General features: G+C 36.2%; 1 protein-coding gene across 1 annotated transcript; it reads right to left on the minus strand.

The window, feature by feature from the left end:
- Positions 1-1,898: 1,898 nt before the first annotated feature.
- On the minus strand, positions 1,899-23,410 carry LOC107591813 (forkhead box protein K1-like). Its single transcript, XM_016281078.1, has 9 exons — positions 22,326-23,410; positions 17,236-17,430; positions 11,362-11,524; positions 10,990-11,130; positions 10,721-10,914; positions 7,079-7,245; positions 5,552-5,809; positions 5,243-5,425; positions 1,899-3,980 (listed from the first exon to the last, which is right to left on the minus strand). Exons 1-9 carry the CDS (start codon positions 22,715-22,717, stop codon positions 3,796-3,798), a joined length of 1,878 nt encoding a protein of 625 aa, XP_016136564.1. The 5' UTR covers positions 22,718-23,410; the 3' UTR covers positions 1,899-3,795.
- Positions 23,411-23,790: the final 380 nt, after the last annotated feature.

The raw sequence follows: 23,790 nt of genomic DNA on the forward strand, positions 1-23,790 counted from the left end.
AGTAAAATCCTTGTCATTCATTTGAAATATTTTAACAAGATTTATAATACTTACACCAGCAACGAGGTAATTTATTTGGTAACACTTTACAATAAGGTTAATTAGTTACCTACTTTAGTTTACATGAACTAAGAATGAACAATACTTCTACAGCATTTATTAATCTTAATGTTAATTTCAACATTAATGCATTATTAAAATCAAAAGTTGTTTGTTAACATTAGTTAATTAGGCACAATATGTAATTTTCGCCGCTAGAGGGCGCGTATTCAAAATAAACAGAGGCAAAGGCAGTTTAATGACTCCGTGACTGAGTGTGGAATCATGGGAGTTACAGTAATACATTAACTAACTGTACCTTATTGTAAAGTTTTACCGTTTATTTTTATAGACTCCATTGGTGCTGTAAAAATCAAAGCTGTACTTAGCCAATAGCAAGCTATAAATTCATACCTACTGTTCTTAAAGTCAGAGATCTTCATTACATGTGCAAGCAGGCTGCAGTTGAAACTTTGTAGTTCAAACTTTTTAATAGTTTGCTGTTAACATTCCAGCATATTCAAGAGTTCTGCTCAGGCAAAGACAGGACAGAGTTGCACAGTTTTGGTGCACAGGGTTATAAAGAGTGTTAATACAATACAAATTGTGAAAAAATTGAGAAACAGAATCAAGCTAGGTACCCTGCATACGATACAGACAGTAAGATTTGAACGTTTGAAAATAAATTACATGAATGATAGAAACAAAATCATGGTGAAGGGGCAGACATTCAAAGCAATGCTTAACTCTTCATCCATGTGGAATCAAAACAGAAAATGCCATTATGACTGATTCAAGATTAGCCAGTGAAGGATTTTTATTTGTTCCAGATACACCATTGCATAAAATGCATGGACACAAGAAAAGTCCTCATACACATTGTGTAGTTGTAGTTGAGTCAAAAGAGAAAGAAAAACCTACATCAGTTTAAATTAGAAATGTTTAGTGTATAAACATTTGCGTATGCTAATATGCACAACACAAGAAGCACAAAAAGAAATGATAAAAAAATCTTTGTGATAAAAATACTCCATGGTTATATATGCGTACAGACACTGTGACAGATTGTGAAAAAATTATGAAAAAACATTTAGGCAGTGACAGCTAATTCTGTACGATAAGTGTGTTAACAATGACAGACAATGTTTGTTTCACCAATGTACTGGTTATTCCATAATGATCTAAAAGGAGAGGGGAAAAAACATGTACATATAGATTGGTTTCATTTTAAGGCAAATCAAAATTTTGTTCTTGGCTTTGAAATAAAATTGTACTTCAAATGGTATAGTGGTTCTCTCATTTATTGTGAAGCCCATGTGAATACATGAAACAAAGAGCCATATCCAATCAGACTAATTAAAAACAATATTTATGGTTTTGCACTGATATCTGCATCGTCTGAATCCAAATGTTCTTTCAAAGCATTTAAAGGAACAGTTGAATCAAAAATGAAAATTTGGTGAAAATGTACTCACCCTCAGCCAGGCCATCCAAGATTTCTTCTTCTTGGTTGGTTTCTTTATCGGAACAGATTTGGAGGAATTTAGCATTATATCACTTGCTGACTTTCTCCGGAGAAAGCATTATAATCGATAGAGGACTATATAATGGATAGCCAGAGAAGAAACAGTCTGAAGTTAAAAACGTCTTGATGAATTTCTTACAAACACAAAGCTTTTCACTTCACAAGACATTAATTGATGGACTGGAGTCTTGTGGATTATTGTGATGTTTTAATCAGCTGTTTGGACTCTCATTCTGACGGCACCCATTCACTGCAGAGGATCCATTGGCGAGAAAGTGATGCAGTGCTAAATTTCTCCAAATCTGTTCAGATGAAGAAACAAACTCATCTACATCTTGGATGGCCTAAGAGTCTGTACATTTTCAGCGAATTTTCCTTTTTGGGTGAACTACTCCTTTAAATCCACCAAAAGACTTTTCTGTTTACTGACAGATTCCTCTTGATGTATACATTAGTCTACTGAGCTATAAGAAGTTCTGCATCAATAAAAGCTTGCAAATGATGCAAAACCTCACTGGTCAAAAAAAGAAAGAACATCTAGATTTCATTTCCTGTGTACTTTTATCCTATTGCTCAGTCAATTCCAGTCACAATATGATTCATCTCACCTTTTAAAGGTTCTAGACATTGTTACACAGGCAGGATGCTGTTGTTCATTTTTTTTTCATACAAGATGCGTTCATTTAAACCTGCAAATTAACTTCTTAGTAGGAACGTTTGATATTGTTGTCTTTAAGTAGTACATCACAATGATTTTTATTTTATTTAGTCCTGAAAGAAGTGGCGCACCAAGGCACTAATGATGAGGATATGTATTTGGTCTGTTAAGATTTTGATTTAAAAGGAACACTGTACGGCTGTCACTGTACAACTACACTAGTATACAAAGAAGCTATCGGTAGCTCACTTTACTCCACAATTTGTGGTGTGTATAATTTGCAACATACAAAGCGGTTACTGAACTGAATCCTGTTAGTGATTGTCTTGAAAACACATTTGAATAATTATAACAATATATATTTACTCTTCTCTTAGTAAAACTAGAAAGTCTCATTAAAAGGCTGACTTTGTGTATATTACTAAGAAATACGTTTCTTGAAAATACTGAACATTCATTTAGTGGCTTCTGTGATTAAGTGATCACAGAACGTCAGTGAAGAAACAGCCTCTGCAACAATCAATATGAACAGTTACATTCCTAGGTCTGGAGAAGCATTTGGTTGACATCAGAAACGTATCATGTGCTTGCATTCATCCATTGATGCAATCGGGATTATGATGCTTAAGATATTTAGGGAGCAGAATTCTGGCCAAGTGCTAATCGGGATGGACATATACGACTGAGCTACTTTCCTTTTATAACACAAAACATCACAAATGTTTCTACATACACATTCTAATGGTTTAATATATTGTTTAGGTCAAAAGTGGGTGCCATGAGTCAAAACAAATAAACAAACAAATGGTACTTACATTCATTGAGTTCTTTTTAATTGTTGTGCTAAACATAGACCAATTAAGAAATTAGAATATTTCTAGACATTTCTCTTTGTAGTAAGCAAGAAAGGTAAGAATCCTCCACAGAAAAATATATTGTACACTATAATAATGTAGGTTAAAGAACTCCAGCTAGAAAAGGCCTCTATTATATCTATTAATTTCTGCTTTGAGTTGTAACAATCTTATTTCATTAAAGATAGCCTTTTTTCTTTTAAACCGAGAGATAAATAAATCCTCACAAAGGCCACACAGGTAACTGCAGGGACGCACAGCTTCCCGTGACCCTTTTTATATACTGCTTCATTCAGAGACACTCTTGGTCTCAGACTGTAATAGCTGCATAGGTATTGGTCCCACCCCATCCCGAAAAGAAGAACTCTCTCAGCTGTACCTTGTGAGGAACTACCCGGGCGCACATGCCTAGCTGGTGTCTTTAAGCACATGCACCTCTCTTCATACTTCTTTCAAACATTCTTACAAGATTAAAAACCCCTACAAAATTAAAACTGAGTGAGCATTGAATTTTAATGCTGCCAGATGTAGCTCAATGAATTTACCCCCATGAAACAACAACCTCTTCTTAGCGACATTCGATCAGTTACCCGTGCCGGGCATTTACAAAACTTTGAAGTTCTTGTTTTAAAGAAAACCAAACACGTTTCCCTCAATATGTTTAACGACACTGCGAGACGTGCTTTAAAGATCGGTCATCGGCTCACTCGCTCACTCACTCATTCGCTGGCCTCTTGGTTCATTGCAACAATTACAGGCTGAGGGACCGGAGCCACACTGTCCTCCTCCATTTTGGGCCGTTTGGGCTCGGGCCCGTTGGGTTCCATGCTGGAGGGCCTGTTGACCAGCACAGGTGGGGATGTTGAAGCCTGCGCAGCCAAGATCTGAAGAGGATTGGTAAGAGCTGAGGGCAAAGAGATGACAACACAAAGAAATTGGTTACATATCAATGACAAGTAATAGAAAAATGCAGTCTGGTTTAAAACAAACGTACACTTTGTTTTCATGCTGGCTTTGTATTCGTGATTTTCAACACTTTTGTATCATTTCCAATAAATAAATAAATTAAATGTATAACTAAGAAGCTAAAAGTAATAATCATTCATCAATATCAGTATTTATTCATTATTTTTTAATATTGACATAAGTCAATATCAAAAATCATGCTATTAACAAAAAAACATACAAGACATTTAAAATGATACAATGCATTCAGGTGATACTTTTTTAAATACATCAGTTAAACATCTTGAGTAGAAACCGTACAGTCCACAGGAATGTGTTTAACAGTCAGATGAGTTTCATAAATATCAGTAAGTTTTGGGGAAGTGGCACCACATGACATTTTACAACCTGAACTAATCTTGCCTTGTCATAAAAAGGTCAAATTATCTGATATTTTAAAAGACTTACTGACACAGACACACAGTCATGAGGGTCTGCAGGAATCCTATAATTTTAAGTTTTAGTTTTTCCCCCCTTCATGTTGATTACATCATGACTGTGTTATTTTAGCATCACTAACATCATAACTGTTATAGGTTATTTCATATTTTGAATTTTATTTTAATATTTTCTGTTTTCATTTTAGGTTTATTTAAATTGATAGTAATTACATTTTGTGTTTTATTTAGTTTGATTTTATTTGGTGTTATTTTAGTATCATTGATAAACTGTTATAGCTTTTTTCATATTCTGATTTAATATTTTCCATTTTAAATGTATTTATTTAGTTTTTAACTAAAACTAAATGAAAATGAAAAATGCTGCCTTGGTAACTAACTGAAATAAAATAAGTTAAAGTTTTTTTTATTTTATTTCAGTTAATGTTTATTTAATTTGAATGAAAATTATATGGTTTTAGGTTTAGTGGCAGATTTTTAAATAAGCAGCTTTGTCTTTAACTACTTTTAAAAACTTTTTTTTCAAGAATTTCAAAACATAAAAAAAAAAGGGAATTTGTGAAAAATTTCACAAAATGAATCGAACTCATGATAGAAGGTTGTCAAATCATTGCATGCATGAATTGCATTTCTATGTATTTTTCAGTAAATGAATAGATCTGGACAAAAAAGTATGTCACGATCCTTACATCTAAAGCAAGTTAGAAAATAATCATGCACTGTAAATTTCAAATGTACAGACTTCAGAACAATGCACACATACCGTAAGCACTGGTGACAGGAAGAGCATGTTTGCCATTCTGAGCAATGGTCTGCACAGGAAGCTGGTGAATGGCGCTCTGCTGGACAACAGTGTAGCTCTGCTGCCCCCTATTGGCCGAGCTTATGTGACTCCCTACAGCCTGAATCACTCTACTGCCAACCACAGGCATCTCCTCCAGCGCACCTACACAGACCATAGACAGACTGTTAAGGCCTGTTCACAGAGAGCGCAAATTTTAAAAACTTGGTATCCATATAGATTTTGCGAAAAACTTCTCTGCAATCAAAAAGAAGAAATGGGAAGTTGTACCTCTTTGATCTCCAGGTCCCTCTCCAGAGCCTGATGAGGTGGTGTTAGCCAGGATGTAACCATTGGGGGAGCTGGTCGAGGTGGTCAATACACGGACCATGGTGACAGCTGGCGCCTGCTGCACCACATGGATGGCCTGACCAGAGGCCTGGGAGGAGCTAATGATGGAGGCCGGCATGTAAGCCACAGGCTTGGGTAACACGGCTGAGGACTGAGGTGGTACAGCCATGATTACAGGCTGAGCGCTCACTGGAGAGCCTGAGAGACAAGAGGAATCATAGAGAGTCCGAGAAAAATATATTTAGGGCTTGAGAACTGACTTTGAACTAGTAGCTTGCTAAGATAGCATAGATATAAAAAGTAGTTAGCAACACCATAAGTTATAACAAAACACAAAAAACACAAAAAACTAAATAAAACAACTGCTGTCCAAATGAAAAACCAAACAAAAAATACAAAACCATACCATAACAAATTAAACCAAAACAAAAAACGAAACAGGCATAAAACAATGAGGTTCAATTACACAAGTACATTATTCAAATTAAACAATGCAAATAAATAAATAAATAAATAAATAATAAATAAAAAAAACCTTCCCCCGTATGCAAATACATTTTTTTAATATTAAATAAATAAAATAAAATAAAAAAGGAATACAGTGCAGAAAAATACACAAAATGCCATACAGGAACTTCTGGGAAAACTTTCTGGACAAGTGATGACTCAACTCATTTTAACCAGTTTATTGAAACTAACCAAATGAAGGATTCAAAGAACTTGTAAGGTTGTGTGTAATACAATGTGACATTTTTAATTAACTCAAAATAATTAAAAATGAATCATTAATAACAGATTTGACATCTACTATATGTATTTCCATTCTTACCCAGATACAAACAGTACAGTCACGTTAAGCTGTATATATAATATATAGCAAATCTCATCTGCTTGATTGTCAAATACTATATTAATGCCCAGCGATACATTAATATTGGATATATAGTATATCCTACTTTACCTGCATACATACAGCATACTCATGTAAAGCAATATATAGTGTATAGCAAATCTCAGCTGTGTGACTGTTTATATCAATCACAAAATATAAAGTTACCTTAGTAGGGCGATATATAATATACAGCAAATCAAAACTACTGGATTGTTTATGTCATCACAAAATGTGAACTTTATATTATTGTTCTAACTTGCTAAATGTGGCTATAAGGCATGAAGCTGTTAAGATATTATAAACATTAACATCATGATTTTGTGTAAAGCCTCTTTAACGATTTGTATTGTGAAAAGTGCTATACAAATAAATTTGCCTTGACATTTAGTCAAGCTACAAAAACACTGAAAGACAACAGCTGAAAAACTATACTATACTGAAAAACATACTACTGAAAAAATATAGGCAAGTTAGTATTGTTTCTGTTTGGAGACTTTACATCCAAACACTGCTAGTCACGCACACTGCTGTGCATGCAGTCAGTACTGCTGTGTTATAAAAGGAAACGCGCTCACCTGGTGCACTCTGGGAGTATCGGTACTCGGGCACAGAAGCAAGCTTAGAACCAAAGTCATGCTCATGAGACATTGGTGATCCTTCGCGTGACAGACACTCAGGGGTCTGGAGGCCACTCGAGTGTGGAGAGAAGAGGCTGGAGTGGGTGGGAGATGCTGGAGCACTCCTGAAACCAACATAATGATCTGTCAGTCACACGCCACGCAGAAACTCTCACACACACTGTGAATGCTGCACATACTTGTTCAGATGTTACTCGCTAAGCAGGGTCCAAAAATAACTTTTTGCCTCACCTGCCTAAAGTTGGACAATTTGAATGGAAACATTTTCCAATGTTAAACTTTTAACAACTTTAAGAAATACGTGTGAATTTTTTGAGGGAGAAGCTTTCAAAACACTGCTCTTTTTGTTTGAGCACTGTGAGTTTTGGGGTGATACTAGCAAATAATGGTTTGGGAATCCTGTTTGGAAACAATCAATATAGACAATTCTTTTTGGTGCCAACAGGGGTGCAGAAATGGGACACTTTGTTTTTACGAAAATGTATTGCCTCTAAATAGGTGGCAACTCATTAGCCAACTCAATTTTAGATGGGGGTGTCTTAGATTTACTGCCATGACATTACATTACTATGGAAACACTAAAACTTAAATTGACACTGATATAGTTTTATAGAGTTAGTTGATCCTAAAATAAAATAATTATTAATCTGTGAATGTCTTGCAGGATCCCATCAGCCAGTCTCCTAGTGAAGTGGTACGTCCTACTAAAATACTAAAACACTGCAATTTTCAATGTTACATTAGGTGTAGTGGATAAAACGATAACGATAATTATCGCAATTTAATTTTCCTCGATAAAATGATAACAAGAGTTGGATAAATGTTCGATATAATGTTTATGTGCTATAAGCAGAATGAAACAGTGCTGCTCATTTGAATCGCGCCACACGCGCTGTCACATGACACTAAACAGCGCTGTGAGATCCAGTCAAAAGCGCTTGAATTCAGTGACAAACCCAAATGACTCTGTGATTTTAACTAGCTTAAAGTCCCCATGAAATCAAAATTAAAGTATTTTTGGTATCAATATGATAGTCTTAAGGTTATCTATAAGGCAGTGTGCTCCAAAACAGTGACAGAAATTCGCATTTAGAAGATATAAGCATTCAAAGCTTGCAGTTCGTCACTTCCAAAACGGCTCAACGTTTTTTTTGACGTCACATCGTACTTCAGCTTCTCATCAAACTTTCTATCCAATCAAATGCTCTCTAGAATCCGAAGCGCCAGCCCCTACACTATAATATAGACGCTGAAGCCGTGGCTGAAATCGGTCACTTGTCCACATAATTAGTATTTTCTGTAGAAAAGCGCTTGAATTCAGTGACAAACCCAAATGACTCTGTGATTTTAACTAGCTTAAAGTCCCCATGAAATCAAAATTAAAGTTTTTTTGGTATCAATATGATAGTCTTAAGGTTATCTATAAGGCAGTGTGCTCCAAAACAGTGACAGAAATTCGCATTTAGAAGATATAAGCATTCAAAGCTTGCAGTTCGTCACTTCCAAAACGGCTCAACGTTTTTTTTGACGTCACATCGTACTTCAGCTTCTCATCAAACTTTCTATCCAATCAAATGCTCTCTAGCAGAGTAACGCTGCGTGTTTCTAAGCATTTCAGGGGACCTTTAAAGCCAGATGAAACAGTGCTGACAACCAGCAGAAACACTGTGCACTACGATACAGTCAGAAGGCTTTTCAATCTACAAATCGCCATCAGTTACCATACATTTACTGTAGTAACACTAACCGCACCATGGTATTGTGCCAGAAATGTGGGATATTCATACTGAATTTTATTATATTATAAATGTAAACATGCATTAAATATATTAAAGGAGTAATGGAATATAATTACAGTATTTTTTTGTGATTAAGCTATACCATTTGTGCATTTATACTAAATGTATTTAGACTACTGTTTTTCATACAAATACATAGAAACCATATAGTTACATTTTTACCATGGTATTATATGTGTGGTTTTAACTGTGGTTATCATGATCTAAATGTATGCTACTATGGAAGACCAATGGTTAATTTGAATAAAACTCAAACAGTCAGAATAAAAATTAGGTTATATTTTTTACAGATCTTACTGTTTTTGATAATGAACAAATTTACATCTGCATCCTTACTCAAGCTACTACTAGCTACTGTCAAATGTGCATGAGACAAAAAAAATTATATTATTAATATAATAATATTAATATCCCCTAATTGCAGGCTGCACTGCTAACTGTGCTGAAGATACGCATCATCAAAATCAGACAAAACAAACCTTTTTTATGATTTTCATTAGAACATGCAGAAACTACGAAAAAAAATTTCTATTAAGATATTTATTTTAAGGAAAAATGACTGGAAAAGTGTAACACAAAACAAAGTGTTTGTCATGTTCTGACCATAAAGAGTAGTTTGAAACTACAATTAATGGTCTGCTTTCTACAACTTTCACTTAGAAGCAAAATCTGATTTAAACTTGAAAGAAATAAAGATCTGAAATGTATCGTGATAATTATCGATATCGACTAATATGAAAATTTTTTATTTAATAATAATACATTTTGATAATTTTTTTGCCCATGTCGCCCAGTCCTAGTTTAAATCATGCAGTACAATCAATTTTGGACCCAAGTTTAATGCAAGATTATACAGTGTTAAAGGCAGAGAGCACAAGGATGTGTGTACTATGGAAGACCAATGGTTAATTTGAATAAAACTCAAACAGTCAGAATAAAAATTAGGTTATATTTTTTACAGATCTTACTGTTTTTGATAATGAACAAATTTACATCTGCATCCTTACTCAAGCTACTACTAGCTACTGTCAAATGTGCATGAGACAAAAAAAATTATATTATTAATATAATAATATTAATATCCCCTAATTGCAGGCTGCACTGCTAACTGTGCTGAAGATACGCATCATCAAAATCAGACAAAACAAACCTTTTTTATGATTTTCATTAGAACATGCAGAAACTACGAAAAAAAATTTCTATTAAGATATTTATTTTAAGGAAAAATGACTGGAAAAGTGTAACACAAAACAAAGTGTTTGTCATGTTCTGACCATAAAGAGTAGTTTGAAACTACAATTAATGGTCTGCTTTCTACAACTTTCACTTAGAAGCAAAATCTGATTTAAACTTGAAAGAAATAAAGATCTGAAATGTATCGTGATAATTATCGATATCGACTAATATGAAAATTTTTTATTTAATAATAATACATTTTGATAATTATTTTGCCCATGTCGCCCAGTCCTAGTTTAAATCATGCAGTACAATCAATTTTGGACCCAAGTTTAATGCAAGATTATACAGTGTTAAAGGCAGAGAGCACAAGGATGTGTGTGACTGATGCTGCTTTACCAAATTACTCCTTAACAAATGAAACGAATCAAATACAAAGAGGTGACAGACTTACTTTGTTCTGCCCAGTGAAGAAACAAACAGAAGGGCAATAAAAAGGGAAACAGAATAGGCTAAGCAGGCTTCTATTACATCAGACAGTGTGAGTGTTTTAAGGGGACGGTGGGTGCATGCAGAGTAAAAGCGGGGGTCTAAATCATCTCACCTTGAGGACAGCGGGCCGAAGGGTGTGCGGAAGCAGGACACTCCTCTCTGCCGGCGCTTTCTAAAGGCCTGCTCCACCAACTTGGACTCCGATGAGGGGTCCACACGCCAGAACGAACCTTTGCCTGGCTCTTCCTGTGAGCGCGGCACTTTAATAAAGTAGCGGTTCAGAGACAGGTTGTGTCTAATGGAGTTCTGGAGCAAAATGAGATGGAGAACCAAATTAGCACACAAACATGACAGACCAACAATTTTCGCAAATAAACTGACCTGCCAGCCTTTGTCGGCCGTCCTGTAGTAGGGATAATGCTTGGTGATGTGAGCGTAGATGCCACTTAGTGTTAGCTGTCTGTCCGATGCAGACGAGATGGCCTGGACTATCAGCTGAGCATACGAGTATGGAGGTTTGGACTCTGGAGCAGGGCTGCTTGATATGTCCCGCCCTGTCTTCCTGTTACAGTTAAAATGATGTCAACACAGAGTAACGCTGCGTGTTTCTAAGGATGCAGACGAGATGGCCTGGACTATCAGCTGAGCATACGAGTATGGAGGTTTGGACTCATCCTGAAGGAATAGCGGACAGTGAATGTTGGGAACAAACACACTGATATCAACACTGACATGCATTAGGATGCTGGAGGCTCTTACCTTAGGACTGTCTCCTCCTGTGGCTTCAGCGCGCTGTTCTGACACAGCTTTGGCTGCGAACTCTGCTGCCAGCTGGAGATCTGAGGTGATGTTGTGCCCGTAGCGGTATCCCGAGGAACCTGCACCCCGAGGGCTCGCTGGGCAGGAATTGGGAACGCTGGGTGGAGAAAAGATGAGCAGAAAGGTGTGAGGTCATCATCTATAACAGTCCAAGAAGATCAGAGATTAAAGGAATATGCCTGATTATTATTATATTCCAGTTAAATGTTAAGGTTTAAAGGCAATCGTTAGTGCTCATGAAGGCTGCATTTAATTGATTAAAAAAAACCTGTAAAACAGTACTATTATTGCAATTTAAATAACTGTTTTATATTTTCATGTATTTTAAGATGTAATCTATTCCTTTAATGGCAAAGCTGAATTTTCAGCATCATTACTCCAGTCTTCAGAGTCACATGATCCTTCAGAAATCATTCTAATATGCTGATGTACTGCTCAAGAAACATTTCTTATTGTTATTAATATTGGACTACAATTGTGCTGCTTAATTATTTTGGCAAAAACAGTGACACATTTTTTCGGGATCCTTTGATGAACAGAAAGTTCCAAAGACCAGCATTTGAAATAGAAATATTTTGTAACATTATAAATGTCGTCACTTTTGATGAATTTAATGCATTCTTGCTACTTAAAGGTATTAATTTCTTTCAAAAGAAAAAACTAAACTTTTGAATGATAGTGTACAACCAAAAAAAAAAAAACCAAAAAAAAAAAAGTACTCATGTAAACATGTCACGACCAGCAGAGAAAGTAAACCTGGTTATTTTCACGAAGACAATAGTTAATTTTCATGTTGTGGCCAATACTACAAGTCTTGACCCTTTTTTAGACAGCTAAACATCCAATATCGACCAGTACTCATGTAAACATGTCACGACCAGCAGAGAAAGTAAACCTGGTTATTTTCACGAAGACAATAGTTAATTTTCATGCTGTGGCCAATACTGCAAGTCTTGACCCTTTTTTAGACAGCTAAACATCCAATATCGACCAATAAATAGTCAATATCAACCAGAAAAAACTTAATGGTCCCAGTTTACTGTGAATCTCTAGATAAAGCACTGTTTGCATAAAATAGTACCACACAACCAGAACAACCACATCCATCTAGAACAGCCATCCCAATCAACACTTTACAGAATAAGTAACTTTTTTGTGCAAAAATCCAAGCTTCAAGTTTCTGCTTTTTAACCCTCCGACTTGCTTGCCTTCTAGCCCCGATTTTAAGTGTATTGTTGTATCAGTATAAACATGTTTCCCGTTTGTTTTTACAGACAGAGGGACATGTTGAATTAACTGCCTGTGGTAACTTACAGCAGATTACACACACATTGAAAATAACCCACAACATTATAACCCATATTATAACCCTTGTTATGCACCTGACATAAAAAACAATGTGCCAGTAGGTGGCCCTGTGCCTTATAAACCCAACTGTTCAAATAAACAAACAAAATAATTACTGAGCCATTAGCCGCAGGGTTTTCCGAAATGTAACGATAATAACTCTATTTAGACTGATAGTGACAAAGACATCCTGAGCCATGCTATTTTAAGGCTGTCATTTATTGTCAACAGTTCAGTAAATCTCCCCGTAACACAGACACACCCCACCATTCCTTCACTCGCTGTGTTATTTTTTTACCACTGGCTTTCTGACAGCAGGGCACAACAGAGCGCTCAGATAAGGCTGTTGTGCTGCAGGCTCCATTGAGGGCAGAGACAAACAGGCCTCTCGGAGCGGCCGGCCGGGGGAAGGCAATTGTGTGCATGAGGGCACAGCGGGCGGGGTGCTTTGGGTTGAAGTCCAGTCCTGAGGCAGCATTTTCACAACAGCTGGACCGTATTACAAAAACAACTTAAGGACAAGCAAAAAATACAGCCTGAAACTTCTGTACTAAAACTGAAACTTCTATACTAAATGTGTATCAACTATATGTAAAAAATAAATAAAATTATTCAAAAGCAAAATGTACATCCTAGTTCAAATAAAAAACTAAAAGGAATTTCTATTGGAGTTTATATCATAAAATGGAAATAATCCCATAGGATCCCAATGGGATCAAAATCTAATCAAAGGACCCAGATTTTACATTAGGCTTCAAATGATGATACAACACAGTAACAACATTGTTTATGGCACAAAAGTGAACAAAAAATATACAAAAATATATATTTTTTTTATTTCACTGTAAGTCAAGATATATTTCACACATTCTGGGTTATATTTATATTTACTGTCCAAGAGCCTTTCAGAACTGACCAGTTTACTAGATTTAATGTGATGAACTCATTGAAACCTGTTTTGGGTCAACAAATATGCATTACGCATTGCATTTATATTAAAAGCAATAACATGCCGCCACTTTTAGTGCTCAAGTTCAAAACATACTGCAGTATAAACAGTGAAGGTTGGTGAAGCACAGCCATGTGATTCCAAAGGGCCATGTGCAGTAATGATTTACAGAAGACAACTATTTAACCAATTGATCAATAACCCATTTAACTAACAGAAATCTTTTCTGAATAAAAAAAAATAATAATTCACCCCAAATTCTTTTCGGGTTTCAATTCGTTTTATTGGTAACACTTTACAATAAGGTTAAAATATTTGACATCATCTATGTTATGTAATTATGAACTAAGAATGAATGACAAATACTTTTTCAACATGTATTAATGTTAATTTCTATAGTATAAACTATCATTCAAAAGTTTGAGGTTGGTAAGATTTTTTTAATCAATACTTTTATCCAGCAAGGATGCATTCAATTAATCAGAAGTTACAGTAAGGATATACAAGTATTTTAAACAAAATATTTAAATAGATGCTGTTCTTATGAACTTTCTATTCATAAAAGATTCCTGAAAACAATTTTCTTGAGTAGCAAATCAGGTAGGGATGCACAATATTATCGGAAATGTTATAGGAAGCGGCGGATAACGGCTTAAAACATAAATATCGGCATCGGCCCCATGAAAAATGCCACCGATATGCCTTGCCGATAAGATGAATAACTCACATGTGCTCAGGGTGTGCTAGTGATAAGAACACATCATTCTTGAAGTGAACTTTTTCCTGAATGATGATTAGATTCACTGTTTTGGATCACCACATTTAATCTGAGAATGCAAGTACAGAATGATGCATCCTTTGTGCGATAGAGTTAGCAGACACTAGTGCGTGCAGCTAGGTCCAAGGCCCCTCCGGTAAGCCGTTTTATTTACTTAGGGGGCGCTGTTGGCCTACTTGTTATAAAATGAAAGCAAAATACACAAATTTTGAAATGGATTATGAAAACTTAAATACAAAGATTTTCAGAATTTTTACAACTCTTTTGCTTTAGACTATCTACAAATGTTCAATCTTCAAATAAAATGTTACGGTTACCACTGCATCTGTCTGGAAAAAAAATGCAGTGATTGATTTATAGTTGATTAATAGTTATTTTCAATAACTATTAATAAGTCGTATAAAATAACTTAATTGTTGTTTATTTAATTATAACGAGCAAGTTTTTGTTAAAACTAACCAAAATTAAAATTAATTGGTTTATAATCTCTGCACAGGAGAGACTTGGTGTTGTTTCCAAACAAAAGGAAATTTATCGGTATCCGCATCAGCTATTGGCCAAAATGAGTTAATCTCAGTTCAGATCTGCATATCGGCTATCAGCAAAAATCCAATATCATGCATCCCTAAAATCAGCATATTAGAATGATATCTGAAGGATCATGTGACACTGACTGACTGGAGTAATGACATCACAGGAATACATTTTTAAATATATTTTAAAGGGGTTCTATTATGCTCTTTTACAAAGTCTTGATTTTGTTTTGGGGGTGTACTAGAACAGGCTCTCATACTAGGTTGTTCGAAAAACACATTATTTTTCACATATTTTACATTATTACAACACCTCTCTCCCCAGTCTGGCATGAACGGCTCGAATAGTTCCTGTATCAAATGAAGGCCCGCCTTCTGAAATTCGAAATGTGCTGTGATTGGTTAGCTGGGCCAGTGTGTGTTGTGATTGGCAGCACTCGGCGCCTGGTCGGGAAACGTCATGCCCCCTTACCATAACCGCCTGCGAGCTTCAGTGTAAATATTGCCTCAAAATCAAATCAATTTGAGCGCGATTTAAACCCGGATGATTGTAATCACTCTAAGTTCATCTGTCTTGGGAAAGCTAGCGTCTCTCCGACTTAGTGATAACACTCGTTGCCTTCTCTAGTGCAGCTCAACCAGGTCTCGTCCCATTCGTCGATCTTTGTGATATCACAAATCCCAGAAAATATGTGTTGTAGTCCAAACGAGTCGTTCGTTGTAGTTTTTGAAAAGTGATTTCTGTTAAATAAAATATCTCCTTTTGAAGTAGACTTTGAGCTTTGTAACTTTTATATGCTCAAACAGCAACATTACAGACTAACTAAAGTTGAAAAAGCATAATAGGACCCCTTTAAAAAATACAGTTCTTTTAAATAGTAATAATATTTCACAATATTACTGTCTGTACTGTTATTTTCTATCAAATTAATGCAGTCTTGGTGAGCATAAGAGACTTCATTAACTTATTTTTTTAATCCTACAGACACCAAACTTTTAGATGATAGTGTATAATATAAATTAACAATACTTAATGTATTATCATCAACAAACATCAATTAACAAAGAACAGCAGTATATTTATAACATTATTGTAGATTAATAAATGCTGTAAAAAGGTTGCTCAAAGTTAGTTTATGATACTTCTGCATAACTGATGTTAACCTCATTGTAAAGTGTTATCACCTTATCAAAATTATCCTATTCTATTCATTACAAAAAGTCAGGAAAACAGACAGTGGGGTCAAATATGTGCAAAGGAAAGGCTGATATTGCTGGTTGTACTGTACATGGCAGTTGTTCAAGTAGCTCCATGTGTGTGGAATGTAAAGCTTTACGCACATCTGCTGTTTGTGCAGCACGCTGACAATGTGGGAAATGTCCCTAATCTATCACTCCACACAGACAGAATCCTACAAGAGAAAAATATTACAGTAGAAAGTGCAGCTCAGCTGTCGATAACGCTTGTAGAGCTGAATAGAAGGAAATATTCCCCCCCAGTAAGGGAAGAGGAATCAGGAAGGGTAGAAAGCATGTGTCTGTTTGTGTTGGGTGTATAAACAGTCCAAGGAGTGGGATGAGGGGGGTGTTTGGAGGCCTCGGAAAAAGGAAACAATATCTGTGGCTCAAAACACCAAACCACAACACTTTCCGACCGACCAATCAGAGCGCTCCAAGCTCAGCACATGCCATATACGGTATGTGCACACAGCATGCTCACTTTGAGTCACACGTGGTGCAGAAGAGCAGAGAGGCCGCCAGGGGCAGGCTTTTTCCCACCACTATTGCATCTGACTACATTTACAATGAAGCCTGACAGCTTCAAACCACCATCAAAATCAAGCATCATCTTTTTCATGCAAATTCTGATGCTTCAGCATTAATGCAGTAATGCACTTTAGAAACGCATTCAAACCTGACTTTAGCTTAAACTACAGACACAATAATAGGAATATGCAAAACCCATTGTTTTGTTGTCTAATTATTGATAATCTTTTCAATACTGCAGTTTTGCACAGCAAATACAATATTGTGCTGCAAATTTTAGCTTTTTTTGTTTGTTTTAATTTCTATACCAAAAACTTGAGTTCGCGTTTCAGCAACAATACAAGAACAAATTCTACTTTCAAAAAGATCTGCAAAAGAACTGGTTCTCTAATGAAACAATTTTTCTGTGCGTGGTCATTCAGACGAAGTCATACCTAATAGTTCCTGTCGGTGAAGGCAGGGGACTCATCATAGTTCTGAAGTCATTTTCAGGAATGCTGATTTTCAGCGGCGAGATTTGTGGGTAAAGGGGTCTCACAGGGGACACAGGAGCCTCCTTCTGTGTCGCCTTGTGGTACAGTGCCGTAAACTGAATCTTTATCACCGTACTGGGAAATCGAAATGTGCACCTGTAGAGAAGGATACAGACACATTAAGGCATAAAAGCTAATTTTATGAGATCAGTGCAAATATGCGGAAAGCGCTTTTTGTCCATCAAACCTTGCAAACCAGTAAACACACCAACTTTTGACATACCATTTAAAAGTTTGGGGTTGGTAAGATTTTTTATGCTTTTGAAAAAAAAAAGTATCTTATGATCACCAATACATTGATTAACAATACAGTAAAAACACAGTTTTAAGACAAAAAGGCATTCCCACTGCAGTTCAGAAAAGATCACCTTCCACACTACATGACCAAAAACGCATGTTGGATGACCATTCATCCACACTGTAGCATCATGCTATATAAGACAATTTATAAGATTTATACTACGCTTTTACTCAAAACTCACTTTAAACCACCATTGCGTGTTTGTAATAACTTCCGATGTGTGTTTTGGCCATATAATGTTGCTGAAATATGTTTTTGTAGCCTTTTATATCAAGCTAAGCGCTACGCCTGCTTATAATTTCAAATGTAAATACCCTGTATTGTTATGAAAATAGGTAGAATCTCATGAAAATCACATACAAATCATATACTGTCGTAATCGTGTGTTTATTAGTTTCATGTTTCATCCGTGGAAATGTTTTCCTGGGGTTCTTATGTACAGAACTAAACACAGAAGTGTAATGGACATTTGTCATAGGAGACAGGGCGGGTTATGAACGTGTAATATGATTGACATATGAGCAGCGAGTCAAAACAGTGATCGCGGAAGAGAAAACACAGGCAGACAGCGCTGGAAGCAGCTAATGCTTATCAGTATATCAGTGGAAAATGAATAGAAATGATGATTCTGTCTAAGCTATACATTTTAAAACGAAAATGCACTAGTGTAAAGCCTAAAAAGATGTGGAAACTGAAAACTATTTGAACTTTATTAAAACTATTTGCATTGATTTATTGCGTTACATTTTGTTCCTTTGTGCAGTGGCTCAGGATATCAGTCTTTGAGTCTGTAAAAATGTCAACAATCTGAAAAAATAAAACTTTTTTTTTTTTTTTTAGGTGATGTAATCTTGTTAAAATGGATTTCATAAAATTGGTATCAAAATAAGTATTGTTAAGGAACCAGTATCGAAGTCAAGGTATCGTATCGGTATTGATAAAATTTTTTGAATGATACCTAGCCCTAGTAAAAACGGTAATATTGTGAAATCTTATTACAATTTTAAAATAACCATTTTCTGTTTCTTTATATTTTAAATTGTAATTCTAATTATGTTAAAGCTGAATTTTCAGCATCATTACTCCAGTCTTCAGTGTCACATGATCCTTCAGAAATCATTATAATATGATGATATGGTGATCAAGAAATATTTCTTATTATTATCAATGTTGAAAACAGTTGTGCTGCTTAATATTTTTGTGAATTTTTTTTTAATATTCTTTGAAGAATTGAAAGTAAAAAAAAAGCATTTATTTGAAAGAAAAATATTTTGTAACATTATAAATCTCTTTACTGTCACTGCATCCTTGCTAAATTTAAGTATTAATTTGGTAACACTTCAAATTAGGGAACACTTATTCACTATTAAATACGACTTTTCCCTCAATAAATTCTAAATTTGCAGCTTATTAATAGTTAGTAAGGTAGTTGTTATGTTTAGGCATTCGGTAGGATTAGGGATGTAGAATAAGGTCATGTAGAATAATGCATTAATATGCGCTTAATTAGTACTAATAAATGGCTAATATTCTAGTAATATGCATGCTAATAAGCAACTAGTTAAGAGACCCTAAAATAAAGTGTTACCATTCATTCTAATGTTTTGAGATTGGTAGAAAACTAGAGTTTTGTTGCATTTCCCCTACAGACTTCATTTAACATTAACAACAGCCACACCGTTCAGAGATGATTTCTTTACTGCTATACTGAATATATGTCCCTGAGCCTGTAGAAAGGTTTGTATGGCATTTTAGATCGATAATCAAACCTTTACTTTGCTGTTAAAGATGATAGCGAACACAAAACAAGTCAAACAATCTGTGTGAAAACTCTAATCATGTAATTCTTAGGCCATGGTTCTGTTTGGGGCCAACAAAATGTGAATTTTCGAATAAAATGGAACCCTCCCTCCCACCCCTTTTCTGAGTTTTTGAACTGTCGGCCAGAGAGAATGATGAATTGGTGCACCGCCTCCACTGGATGTATTTACACAAGTGCTGCACAAGGAAGCCACTTTTAATGCTACAGCATACACACTGCAGTTGTTTTGAATGGTTGGCTTGGCATGCGGCCATTACGGGTTCAGTCTGTCTGTGTTTTCACAGCAGTCTGCAGGAATAGTCGCTCTGACCTCCATGACAACAAGCTCCACAGATCTATTCTGCATTGATAAGACAGATGGCATACACCGAGACACAGTAAAATATATTTTCGATAAGAACGAAGAAGCCAAATAGTGATTTTAATAAAATCTAAGAGTCACAAAGAGCTGAACTCCAGCTACTACTGTTCAGAAAAACTATGCAGGGACCTTCAGTCTGATCTAGTTAACTAGTTTATCCACTTCTCAATCACTAGTGTTTACATTTGAGGCTAAAACTGTCAATGGCACGAGAACTGCTTTCATTCTGATTAACTCGAAACTGAAACCAGTTTACTTGCGGTGCACTTTAAAAACACCTAATGAAGTAGGATCATCAACTACTCAGATTGGTTTTCTAAAGGTGATTGTTACGGAGATAAACATAACTATTTATACTGCTAAACTTATAACTTAGTGTAAGCAGAACAACAACTAAAACATGGGGAAAGTAACAGTTAAAAAAAAACATTGTCTTTAAATACAAAATTGTATTTTAAATGCAATATTTAAAAACTTCAATACTTTTTTTTATTTACTGTTTGTTTAAATGAATTCAAATTTGAAATCAAATTCCAAACCCGTTAAAAACAAATTCTCAAACATTTGAAAAGAAAATAAGATAATATTTAAGATAAATAATAAGATAAATATTTGAAAAACTGTTTCAAATAAAAAAAATAAAGATTGATGAGACTTTATACTGACAACTGTAATAATTATTTACAGTTCAAAACAATCTGAACAAATAAGACTGCATGAGGATTGTGTACAAACAATGTCATATTACCACTCAAACGGTTCGAAGTGCTTCATTATAGTATCACTAAGTTTTACCCCCTGTTCTTTGTCAGCAGAGGATCATAAAGCAGTTACTATTGATATGTGTCATAAATGAGGCCTGTATCTCACATCTACCCACAAAATCATGCGGTGGATCCAGCCTCTGTCATGCACACAGTTCCTGCGGTCGTAATGTGAAACGTTTAACTAATGCTGGGTATCGAGTTCGATACTTTTTAGGCACCAACCGAAATGCCTCGATACCATCGAGTATCGAAAAACATCTTGTCGTTCGGTACCAAATTTCGATACCTAAGGGGTTAATCTCATCAGCGTCAGTGAGCCAATAAGCCTGCAGCACTAGCCGGTGTGTTCGACTAGAAGAGGTGCGGTGCAGATCGATCAGTGTTTGACATCCGCGAGAGCGATTCGAAAGCGCACAGAGCAGTCTGCTCTCTTTAGCTCTCGTGGTACTGTAATAACCACTGTAATCGGTGGTACCGATCGGTCTGCACAGTCAGCCCGCGTCAAGTCGAACATACCTACTAGTTTACACCGGTTACACTCAGAGATGTGGTGCACACGTGAAGCTGTAATGTGAATGCGTGGACATTCCCCATAGATGTAAGGCTACATTTACACTGGTGTGTTTATGTTTTAAAATGAAAACGATCCTCGTCATACTGGTGTTTCCACTGTGTTTCAAGCCGGCTTTCCACTATCTCCGATACAAACACTAACTAGTGTAAATGTAGCCTAACAGATGTGTAAACTGAAGACTATTTGAGCTTTATTAAAACGATTTTGCACTGATTTATTGTGTTGGTTACATTTTGTTCCTTTGTGCAGTGGCTCAGGAGATGAGTCTTTGAGTTTGTATAAACATCAACAAGCTGAAAAATAAAACCAAAGTTTTTTTTTTTTAGATAATGTAATCTTGTTAAAATTGATTTCATAAAATTGGTATCGAAAAAAGTACCATTCAGGAACCTGTATCGAAGTCAAGGTATCGGTATCGAAAATTTTTGAACGATACCCAGCCCTACGTTTAACTTTTCATGTTTGTATTTTAACCTGTCTTGAGCGCCAGCCTCAACAACAACAAAAAACACAAACACTCAGGGGTCAGTAAATTTATAATATTTAGATTCACACTGTTTGAACTAAGAAAATCCAGATCCATTGACAGATCCAGATCCGGGGCCTAAAGGGATATTGAGCCAAAAATGAAAAAAAAGTGTTATTGTTTACACACCCTCATGTTATCTCATTTCTTCAATGGAACACAACTAGATTTAGACAGAACTGATTGCCTTGGTCAACATTTACTCTGGAAAAAAGTAATAAACCTAAGAAATAAAGTAATATAAATGTGGAACCTGAGACTGAGGAAATGATACCAGAATTGTAATTTTGGGTGAACTATCCCTTTAACGGATCGATTTACTACACTCACAATAGCAGATTAATGAACATACTGTCAGATTATCCTGGGCCCAAACAAGTTTGTAGCCGGGAAATCCATTCAAAGTTGCATTTTTTTTTTTCTAAATGAATGCACAAAACAATTTGTACATTTGAACATCATAACATCATAGTTCTCGTATACTTTCGCATGTATTTTAGTCGGATTATGCAGGCGTTGCATTAAGCAGGTTAATTTAATCTCTTGTATGTATAGTGCACTAGCTCTCCAAGTGAATAGGTGCTTGCCATCTGGCTACAGAAGCTAATGTAAGACAACAGATCTCATTTGAGTAACTTACTCCCTCGGCAGGAGAAGTGGAGGTGCGCCTCTCCTCTGGAAAACGCCGTCGACAAACACACCGTTCTTGCCGAGACAGCGCAGGTAGAAATGCGGCTCCTCGAAGGTGATTTGCAGATGTCTCCTGGAAATGAAGCTCGAGTGGCCCATGTTGACATCCACGGAGCCGTGCGACGAATTCCGCCCCACGGTGATCGTCCTCTGGCGCATGGCGAACTCGAAGTCCCTGCCTTCCAGGCGAGCGAGGGCCTGCGACGGAGATAATGTGATCCCGGGCGCAGTCGAGGAGGAGAGAGTGTACACGGGCGGGGCAGAAACAGCCACCGGGCTACAAGGCGCAGATTTGAGGGCCAGTAGAGCTCTCGCTCCGGTATCATCCCCCAAATCAGCCATTTTGTTGAAAAACACCGAGGGGATCGCAAGCGCAACGGCTATGTGTTGGTAGGGTTCGCTGTGTTGCTGTTTTGGCGGTGGTAGTCAAAACACGGAGATGGATTAATGGACCGGAGCGGGTGCGATTTATCCCTCGTTTGCCTCTCACTCATTTTGAAACAGTTGGCGGGGAATAGTGCGATATTGTGAATATTTTTTTCGTAAAGTTCGTCTCAGGTGTTTATTTTTTTTCTCGATCATTTTCATAGGCCTTACTCTAAGCTCTCTGGCAAATTAAAGGTTAATGTCGTTGCAGTTCCAGGAACCGGACGACACGTGCGTTACATGTGGCAATAAAAAATAAGTACACTTGATGTCGAATGCACGCGTGGTTGCTCGCATTGTAACTAAATACACGCGGGGTTTTAATGGGTATTATTTCTTGTTCGGTATGAAACACATTTTGAAAGGTCAAAATAAAATGACGTGGTTGGAGCCGTGACGTCACGGCGCAGCGACCATTCTTGCGCTCTTTCTGTTTATAAACAGAGAAAGAACAAGGCAGAGGCAAGCCCCGGATGATGGAATCCCCGGATGCTGGAGTTTCACAAGGACGCGTTCAAATGAATTAAATTGAAACTATGAGCAGTTTCAATTGCCAACACAAGGTGTCTGTCTTCACTAGTGCATCGACATTTGTTCTCTAACCATTAAAATAAAACTGAGAAAAAAAAAACTTCGAGTTCAGCTGTCTGTTGTTTGCCATTAAAATGCTGAAGAATTTAAATACAATTTCGATACAATTCAGAATGATCATTAGTTATTCATTGTAATCTATAATGTAGAAAAAACAGCCTACTTTAAATTGTAATGTCTTTTTTTCTACAGTCAAGGGGGAAAACATGCATTGTGTAACTGCAGTGCTTGCAAGGCCAGCATGTCTCATATTTCTTCATCTTTTCACACTTTTCTGCGTTTAATTATTTTCCGACCATTTAATGCACATTTAAACGTTGTTCTCTTGATAATATCCTTTACATCCTTTTATGAACTTTATAAAATGTCTTACTGGCTGCATAAGGGTAAATGTAGCC

The sequence above is a fragment of the Sinocyclocheilus grahami genome, unplaced genomic scaffold, assembly GCF_001515645.1.
Source record: "Sinocyclocheilus grahami isolate Dianchi unplaced genomic scaffold, SAMN03320097.WGS_v1.1 scaffold9.1, whole genome shotgun sequence".
Taxonomy (NCBI): Eukaryota; Metazoa; Chordata; class Actinopteri; order Cypriniformes; family Cyprinidae; genus Sinocyclocheilus; species Sinocyclocheilus grahami.